Below are 10456 nucleotides of genomic sequence, written 5' to 3'. Positions count from 1 at the left end.
ACTCTGTGCAGAGCAATGTATTTACAGAGGTGATAACTAATATTCACACAATAGTAATTTCTGTTGCTTTGTACTGAGCCTTTGATTGTTACGTGATAAAGGAATATATGAGCTTGACTAAAATAATACTGAGGAAGCAATTACTGGCGTTGTGTTAAAATTAAAACGTAACGCTCACTCTAAAGCAATTCTTCTAGGTAATGAAAATACTATTTACCGCTTTTTTCTTGTAACACAAGCTGATAATTTAACCGGTAATACTTTCATTGGTTCCTATACCTGGCTTTCATCACCAAGAATTCAAGAAATTGATTATCGCATTATCGGCGCTGTAATTGGAATTGCTTTTAGTAGTAGGTCATTAGAAGGCTTCCGGGACTATTTAGACCGACTTAATTTTTGCAATAATTTGGATAACCCACGGTTCATGCAATTATGGCATCAAAAATTATCAGAATTGGATTTAAATGCTGATATGATTACGGCTAATTGTACGCTGGATAGTTCTTTAAAAACACAATTTAGTAACAAATTTTATTCTCGCATCTATGAGGCAGTATTTGTTATGGATGCAGTTATAGCTTTCGGTCATGCACTGCATAAAGCGTTGGGTTACAATCCTACTCATTGTCCATCATTAATAACTAATAAGTTAAATAGAAACAAATTTAACGCTATTTTATGTCACATTCGTTTTAAGGGTATATCAAGTCAAGCTGACGGCTTTGATTCTAAAGGGAACTTAGTTCATTTTTATAGCATGTATTGATTCCTTGGTTAATGAAATTTTATTTTGCCTTATCATGATTAATCCCGTTACAATCGAGAGACAGCGAACTCAAGATAAGAGCATCGAAATTGTATGCCATGTTATGAATTCTTACTTCTTATTCTGCATTGAAGAAAGGAAAATTTAGGAAACTTTCTCCGCAATTTTTAAAAACAATTTTAATCATTAAGTCAATTCAATCTAATTTACATTATTTGTAAGCTCAGTTTTGTGGCTGTATTGAAATTTGCATATATAAGTATAAAACTTTGCAACCTTGAGATGAAACTACATTATCTAGTAGATAAACAACAGAAATTATTTGGCCTTTTATTAATAGAATATTACATTACGCTGTACATGAACATCATACACAACATTCAAATTGCTACTTAAAAATAGACTTATATCTTCTGAAAATATCTTCAAAATGAATGTGAAAAATGATCCTTGATAGATAGCTATATTAAATTGGCTTTTTAAGGTGTCAGAACGTTATTAGCAGGTCTGTACAAATGATGTCTATTTGTGGATATTTTATAAAAGCTACTTTGATACCGTAGTCGCTAAAACAGACTAAGATAAGTTAAGTTATAATTTGTGCTTCATTAAGTTCAGGTAAAATAATATTACTAAATACGATAATAAAATGTAGTAAGTATTTATAATTTTTCGGCTATTCAGTCATTGGAATAATTGCTAGCATGTAAATGGATTTTCTGCTCTGTCCATTACTGTTTGTATATATCCTATATTACTTTCTATATACATAATTAGTTTAGGTCACTGATAGCACAAACCTTTCTTAACATCAAAGCTATAGACCGAATTATAATTCTTGACTGAGACTTTAATAATTTGGATAGTAATAGAAACCTGATAGATCCTCAAGAGAATTCAATTCTTTAGAGAAATCATGAATGGTATTTTCGCATTTAAGCAAAGTTTCTAATACTTAAGTTATTGGCTTAATCTTTTCTATCCTAAATGCAATTCTACAACGTTCACTGGAGTTCTATAACTATTAATTGTAGGATAATACCGTACTTCAACGTTTTACTGACAAATGAAGCATAATAAAATCTAGAATACCATTAACTCTGTTAACTATATTAACAAATAGATTTAGCTATAATTGAAAGTGCAACATGGTTTATTGGCCTTATAAATGATTATTTCCTTATTCTATACAGTAAGCACTTGCAAGATCCGTGCCACGAAACTAATTACGTGACGCTTTGTTCTTATAATTTTATATGAATTTTAGCTAAAAAAAATTTGCTCTATTTGCATTGGATTCCCTTTCTAGCTGCATGCATTGAAGCGAATATATTAGAGTATATGAAACTTAGAATTTCTATGTTCTATTATTCTTGTATGGGCATTGGTGTAGTTGTTACAATAAGCTCTTTTGATTATAATCAGGTGATATTCGCTCTTTTTTCATAAGCTATCGAGATGGTACTGTCATTCTAATTTGCTTATAATCAGAAGACACTCATGTAAGTTTATACAAACTGCCTAGTTTGCGCTGTCATTCAATTTCCCAGTCTTACAAACTATGATTTACAATAAAAGAATTCAAAAATCGTCTCCATCCAAGAACATTATCTGTACCTACTATCAAAGTAATTATTTATTCTGATATTGTTAAGGCAATAGAATTGAAAAGTTAAAACTGAGAAGACACAGCTGACATTACCAAATGGATAGCATATCTTATTACACAATAATTTTTTGATAAATTTGCAGATTGTTGAATTTTATTTTATATTCCAACATTTGCGATGTAAATATCTCTCTCTTTTTAGTTTGTGCCGGTAAATTCAAAATTTATTTCATAACGAAATGGCATCACGTAGATTGATGACTTAGTTCCTAATTAAATTCTTACTACTTTTTTTTGTGAGATTGTTCTATACTAATTGAAACCAGATGCTGATGTATTATTTCAGAGTTCGTATGCCTATGCACGAGCACACTTGAACAAGTGATAGTTAATCGAAGTTATACAGAAAGCATAAGAGTCCTGATAAATGATAAATACAGATTCATAATGCTAAGGAAACATGTTGTTGTCAAAAAAATTGATTTAGTAATATTAAGATAGCTTAAATAGCTGTTTAGTTACTATTTCACATTATATTATAACAATGTTATAAAAATACTGTTCACCACTATCGAAGTTTTCTTTCTTAATATTAATTTTGTCATTAACACCAATTTAGAATTAGAAGTGTTGAATTATTTGAGCAGGTGTTAATTATTGGGCAAGTTATGTAAAAAATCAACCATTAATTTGCAAGAGAATTTTTATTTCCGCTATTCAAATTAAAGTGTCATTTATAACCGAGGTTAATACAAGGACAAGATCGATTGATCAATTTTAACGAAATAATTTTACTTTTCCGTGGAAATTTAACCATGAAATATCAGTATTTTAGTGCAATGACTACTATTCTCATTAGCCTGTTACTGCACTATTTGGCAATCTTGTCACTCTTCAAGCCTACTACAGCAACTATGGTAGCCACAAAATCAGGACAATTTCTACTGCAGGGAATTTTTCCCAATTCCGGCCGATATGATCCTTTAACCAGACAATGCTATAACTTAAACCCGGAAAATGTACAGTTAACTCAAGCTATGATTTATGCTATTGATAAGTTTATCAATAACAATCCTTATTTATTACCAGGCATTAAAATTGGCTGGAAAATCATCGATTCCTGTGAAAATCGTACTGTCGCCTTACAAAATGTTGCCTCTAATTTAATACTATCTGAGAGGCGAAACTTCCCACAGTTGCGGTGTAATTTAGAGTTTACTGATAACAATGTTACGCAATCTAGAATTAGTCCTTATACAAATTCGTCACCTATAGTTGGCTTAATCGGTGCAAAAAATGAAGATATTACCATTTCTACGGCAGCATTGACTAGCAGCTTAAAGATACCACAGATTAGTTACTTTTCTTTTGACAAATTATTAAATAACCGTAAAGTGTTTTCATATTTCTATCGCACATCTATATCCTCTACTACTCAAATTAAAAATATATTTGATATAATCAATTATTTTAAATGGAACTGGATTTCTTTTGTTCTCACAGACAAATCAACTTTCGAAATGATTCAATCTAGCAAAAGTGAAGCTCAAAATAAACATTTAATATGCTACGAAGAAATCTATCGACTAGGAAACAATGCTACTCTGGAAGCAATCGCTAACGTTGTATCGAAACTAAAATATCAGTCTCGAGCTCAAGCTATCGTTCTTCTTGGCAAGGAAACTACTATCTACAGCTTCTTATTGGAAGCACAAGCTCAAAATTTGACCGGTAAAACATTTATTGGTTCCTATACTTGGCTAACATCAAGAAAAATTCAACAAATTGATTATCGCATTATTGGCGGTGCTATTGGTATTGCTTTCAATAGTCAATCTATAAAAGGATTTGACGAATATTTACACCAACTCAATTTCTGCAATAATTTAGGCAACCCGTGGTTTATGAAATTATGGCGGAAAAAGTTAACAGAATTAGGTTTAGATGTAGATAAAACTGTTGCCAATTGCACATTAAATGGAGAATGGAAAAGATCGTTGGGAAATTCATTCTATTCTCCAAGCTTTAAAGCAGTCTTCGTTATGGATGCAGTCTTGGCTTACGGCCATGCTTTGCATAGTTTATTAGGCTGTAATTATACTCATTGCTCACTAACGCAAACATCTAGCCTGGACAGAGAGCTTTTCAACGATATTTTAGGTCGTGTTCATTTCGCTAGCAAATCAAGCTATGCATTTACTTTTAGATCAGATGGAAACACAGATTCACTTCTTGATATTGTCAATTTGCAAAGAATATTGGTAAAAGGACACAGTAGAATAAGAGCAGTTGTAATTGGTTCATGGGACAGGAAAAGTGGCTTATTAATTAGTGACAACAAAATCATTTGGAATGGAAATAAGCCTTGGACTCAAATACCTGTATCACGATGTTCCGCAGATTGCCTTCCCGGCTATCATATGTATCAAGGTTTAGAAATTCATCAGAGTCAATTATCTTGCTGCTGGACTTGTAAGAAATGTCAGGGGCATAGCATCACGAATAAAATGAATTCTCTTTATTGCACGCAGTGTCCAAATTTAACCAATCCAAATCATAATAATACGCAGTGTGTACCATTGCCATTAGTCCAAGCGCGATATGGAAGACCGATGAAAATCATTTATTTTATCATAGTAACGATATATTTTGTCCTTTTAATTGTCATATGGACGGTCATTATTGTTAAGCGCAATACTCCAATCGTTAAAGGTTCTAATTTTAAACTTACTAGCTTATTACTATTTTTTCATGCAATAGGTGTACCAGCTTCTTTTCTATTCCTAGCCCAGCCAACCATAGCCATTTGTTATACACGGATATTTATGATAACCACATTTGTTATAGGTGTTTATGCAACTATACTTTGTAAAACAAATCAAGTTTCTACGATATTTCACAATCCGGTTAATAAGAGGGCAAAACTGGCACATTTAACAAAGAATAGAAGTCAATTTACTTTTATTTTTACTATTATACTAGTAGTCAATGGAATTTTACTTTGCTTAGTTATTTCCAAACCTATTAATATTAAAATGCAGCGCACATATGATAACCAAGTGGAAATATTATGTCATGTTGACAATTTCTATTTCGATATCAACTTATTAACGTGGATGGCTGTTTTAGGACTACTTAGCCTCTACTTTGCGTTTAAAGCACGCTCATTACCTGATAATTTCAATGAATCAAAACATATTTATCTATCATCGCTGTTAATAGTGGTTTTAGGAATTTGTTGCTTCCCTATTACATTTATAGTAAGCGGAAGTATGGCTGATAGCGTAAGAGGGATAACTACTTTAATCATCGGTTCTTCGCCATTGCTTTGTTTATTTCTTCCCAAGCTCTATATTATCTTTTATAAATCAGAATTGAATACTCGGCAACAAATCATGTCCAGTATAACTAATTATTCCTTTCATAGTTCTGGTAAGTCTACAAAATCTAATGGATTCTTTACGTCAAGCTCTAGCTCAGGAACTATGACAACATTATTAGAACGCAGATCGAATACAACACAAGTGCACCCAGAACCAATTGCTGTTGTCAATATTTCAAAAGACAGTGACTGCTACGAATAAGTAAAATCTCTATCATATTTCTGATATTGTATGCTGGGTATCAATTAATCTTATAGTAGTACGGTTGAAACTAGGACGATTTGGCGTAAATACTTAATTAAATCCCTAAGTAAAATCAAGGTCTTAGCTGCCTATTCTAATTATGAAGATAGGAAGCGCTATATCATTTAAGATTTTTAGACAGTTACTAGTTCAATAAATGTGATCTTTCTAAGTTAGACTATTTCAATTATAATATTATTTGGAAATTCTTGCGTCAAAGATAAGCTATACATGATCACTTTATGTATTATAGGAAAAAGAATTCAAATTACTTATTATTATTATCTATCCTAAATAGAGTAATGGGTCTAGCTCATAAACAAATATTTCACGATATATTTATTTTAAAAGTGCAAATAATTTCAGTAAGATTGTCTAAGTTAACAAAAGACGATCATTGAAAGTAACGAAGAATGCAATATAAAAGATTTAGGTATGGGACACTAGCGTTCACAAAATAATTGGCTTCACTATCAGAAATTATAAGCCATAATTATGTACTACTACAACCTTTCAAACTGCGATTAAATTGATACACTATATAATATCTGCATTTTGAATAAGGAAATCTTTAAAAATGGAACGGAAATATCTGAATAGCAATTGATTATTCTTAGTACAAGTTATTTATCTCAAATCGCTGCTGATATTAGATAAACGAGATTAGACTAGCCCTGAACCGATCATCACTTACCAGTCTCCTACTTATGAGATCGTATAAATAGGCTGCATCTATGGTTAACAGTTCTAGTTCTTATTTCAACAGATAACTCAGCGAGGTCTATTGATTATTAATAAAGAGTTCTTGAATTATTTCGTAATTATTATGTTGACTATCTGGAGTACTTGAGAGATAATTGTTAAGGTTATTTCGAAAAACTGCAACATAGCTCCGTTATTGTAAGGAATAGATTTGCAAATAATGCAAATTTTGATTTTTGCGCTAAAAGATAGATTAGTAATTTACAAAGGTAGCTAATAATGCTTAAATTCAGCCCTTGGTCACAAGGGTAGTTTGCAGTGTCTTCAAATAAATTCTTTTTTCTTACTAGATCCTAACAACTGTATAATTAACTTATAATTATCCCATCGAAAATTAATAGGAGATCTACCTAATTTGAATATCTATTATCAGTAATAAGGTTAATTTTACTGCTATTTTCTTCGAACTGGTGTTGCGATAGCGATATTTATGATATTGTAACATTTTTATTACCATCATTTACGGTATTGCTATAAATATATTATCAATAATGTGTAAATTGATCCAATACTACGAGATGAATCTTATTTTCCTTTAAGTCATGATGATATCCTTAAGCAAATTTAAGGTCTTGTCTATGTTTTACATCAATGATATTATATACGGCCGCATGTAGCAATATTATCAGACATTGCTTGCTATTAAGAAATCCGTGCTATCAGAATATTGATCAATGAAGTTATGCTATTATCTAAGTCATCGTATAGATAATAGCTATATCTTCGATTAGTCTGCTTTATTTACCTTGATGCGAGATTCTCTAATAGCATAATACGGAATATTATACGTTCGTAATAAGAACTTTTAAGTAGGGATCCGTATTATTACGTATCAAGCAGAAAATAATGCTAGTGTAATTTCCAATCAGAGTTATATCAGCCAACCAGATTGGATTTGTATCACTAGTATGCTTCTACTATTTCGTGTTGTGGGCTAATTTACTACAGGAAATCCTTTATTGAATTGAAATTTGTTCTTAATAAAGTATCGTAGGTAATTATTACTTTCTACAAAGGCTAGAATCTTAAAATCAGTCTGGTTTATTTTGCATTCCGTATATATTATTAACTGCTATCTCTATGAGCTCAACCAAAAGCGACTACTAAGTAAAGTACCGTAGTTGCCTCACATTCTGGTAACCTCCGTAGGAAAATACGATTCCAGTCTTTTAGTAGACTGCCGTTACGATAAGTAGATAGCATAGAGATAGAAAATGTTCGTACGTCGATAGTTAAGATGTTTAATCATTTTTATCCTAACAGTCTATTACGAATCACAAATACTACATACATCCTACTATTATCAATCCTTACAGCCATCTGGCTACTTATACAATATATATTCTTTATAAGGCCTAAAATGTACGGTAATTAGTAATTAATTTTATTCCAATGGTACGTTATACGTAAGGTATCACCATTTACAACGGTATCAATCATCCGCAATACCATTTAATCATCAATGCTATATTGATATTAAAGCATCGACATATTCAAGTATTTTCGTCATTTAAAGTCTAATCATTAATCCATCCATAGTTTCGATTATTGGCGCATAGTCACTAAATACTACCCTTTCCATTGCAAATTGTACGAATTTATTAAAAATTCCGTAAATCTCCAATAGTTGTATTAGTGGTACCAAATTCAATTGCGATCTGTATCTTTATCGTACCTCAATTCCCGACTACTTTGATAGGTATGTCATGCCCGAAGTAATAAACTATTTCAAATGGAATTGGATTACAATCGTCGTTGCTGGCGATACAGTTACTAAAAATAACATACATTAAACTAAGTTAGTTTTACGACAAAATCATTTATGCTCCAATCAAATATTCTTTATTCGAGATAAATCTGAACATTCAGATATAAAATATATTATTGTGAAACTACAAAATCAATCTCAATCACCAATCGTCTTACTTCTTGGCAATACACATTATTTATACTAATTATTGAAACAAGCCGAAAGTCAAAATTTAGATGGAAAACATGGATTGGCTTGGTAGAATGATTAATATCGCGGTCAATTTATTCTATAAGCGCTGATATACTTGAAGGAGCTCTCGCTGTTGCATTTAATTCAAATGAAATTCACAAATACAAAACCTTTTTAATTGAACTCGATTTATGGAATTACATTCGAAATATTTGGTTTGCAAAAGCATGGCGTCAAATATTCATAAAAATTGGTTTTTAATAATGTCAGCTTTATTGCAAATTACGGACTTGACATCAGTTGGAAAACTCAATATTCCCATCAGTTTTACAAGATTGATGCTCACTCAATATTTTTCATGGATGCTGTTTTAGCATTAGTACATTCATTAGGTCGTATATCAAACTGTAATGCAATATATTGTTCAAGACTTGAAAATCTAACATTAAATCATCATTAATTCAATGGCATATTACAATCTATCCAATTTAAAGGAATCTCTAGTCATTCTTTTCTATTTGCGAAAATACACCCAGCATACCCTCAATTGATATTGTTAACTTAAAAAGAGAGACAGAAACATTAGATAAAGCTACAAAACCTGTTATAATTTGCTATTAGAATCAAAGACGTGGTTTATTGATTAATATAGCTAGTATAATTTGGAACGCTAACCAATCATGGGGTCAGATACCAGAAGCACAATGTTTAAATACCTGCCTTCCTGGTCAGTATTTACAATCAAAGGAATCATTGTATTATCGATATTAATCATGTTGTCGATTTTATCGAATTTGTCAATCATATCATGCAGATATACCTAAGAGTTGTAATGGACATAATTGTATTCTATGTTTGTTAGATGCTGATCCAAACAATAACGAGACTAAATGTTTCAATCTGCCACTAGCAAAGAAACAGTTTAATGACCCTATTTCGATTTTAGTTATTTAATTGAGTTTATATATTTTATAATTGTGGTCGTAATTTGGATAACTATAAGCACTAAACGAAATACACCTGTCGTAAAGTATCTAATTACTTGCTTCTTAATATTTTTGATTTTTACTGCATTATGTATTCCTGCATCAACTGCCTTTATATTAGAATCATCCGTTCTTGTCTGTCAAGCAAGATTATATTTGGCAACGACAGCATATATAGGTAGGGATACGACGAAGTTATGTAAAATTTATCGAATATATGTAATATTTTTGCACAAGTTTAATCAAAGTGAGTTCAGAAATAAATTAACTAAAAATCATAATCAAATTCTCATGATAGTTCTTGTTTTATTGATCGCTAATAGCATTTCAGTTATAATAAGCTTAAGTACACCATCAGAACTATATTGGTAACCCAAAGCTGATAATCAAATGGAATTTCTAAGTAATGTTCTAATCTATTTTATTTACTTAAATGAAATGGTATAGATTACCATATTGCATCTGTTAATTTTTTTTAATTATGAAAGTCGTCATCTCCCAGATAATTTTAGTGAATCAAACGATATCTATTAACGACTATTTTAATAATAGTCATTAGTACAATCGACCTCTTCTTTGAGTTATTGCTAGATGAATGCCTAGTTACTAGCTTAGATGCTCTTATTACATTATACAGTGGAGGAGTTGCATTATTTTTCTGCCTTTCACGAAAATTGGTATTATTCTTTCCATCCTGAATTAAATCCAAAAGCAAGAAGCTACGGCAAGTATCATTGATTTTTCCTTTAAATCTGTAAAAGG

The 10456-nt window shown here is 31.1% G+C and overlaps 1 protein-coding gene across 1 annotated transcript; it reads left to right on the top strand.

Moving 5' to 3' along the window:
- Positions 1 to 3415: 3415 nt before the first annotated feature.
- Positions 3416 to 5776, top strand: TRIADDRAFT_11427 (uncharacterized protein; the record flags this gene model as incomplete). Its single annotated transcript, XM_002115596.1, has 2 exons — positions 3416 to 3591; positions 3628 to 5776. Coding segments are annotated over 2 exons (2325 nt in total), but the record flags the coding sequence as incomplete, so codon positions are not given.
- Positions 5777 to 10456: the final 4680 nt, after the last annotated feature.

The sequence above is a fragment of the Trichoplax adhaerens genome, genomic scaffold (genome assembly GCF_000150275.1).
Source record: "Trichoplax adhaerens TRIADscaffold_11 genomic scaffold, whole genome shotgun sequence".
NCBI lineage: Eukaryota > Metazoa > Placozoa > Uniplacotomia > Trichoplacea > Trichoplacidae > Trichoplax > Trichoplax adhaerens.
This window is presented reverse-complemented; position numbering and strand designations above follow the sequence as displayed.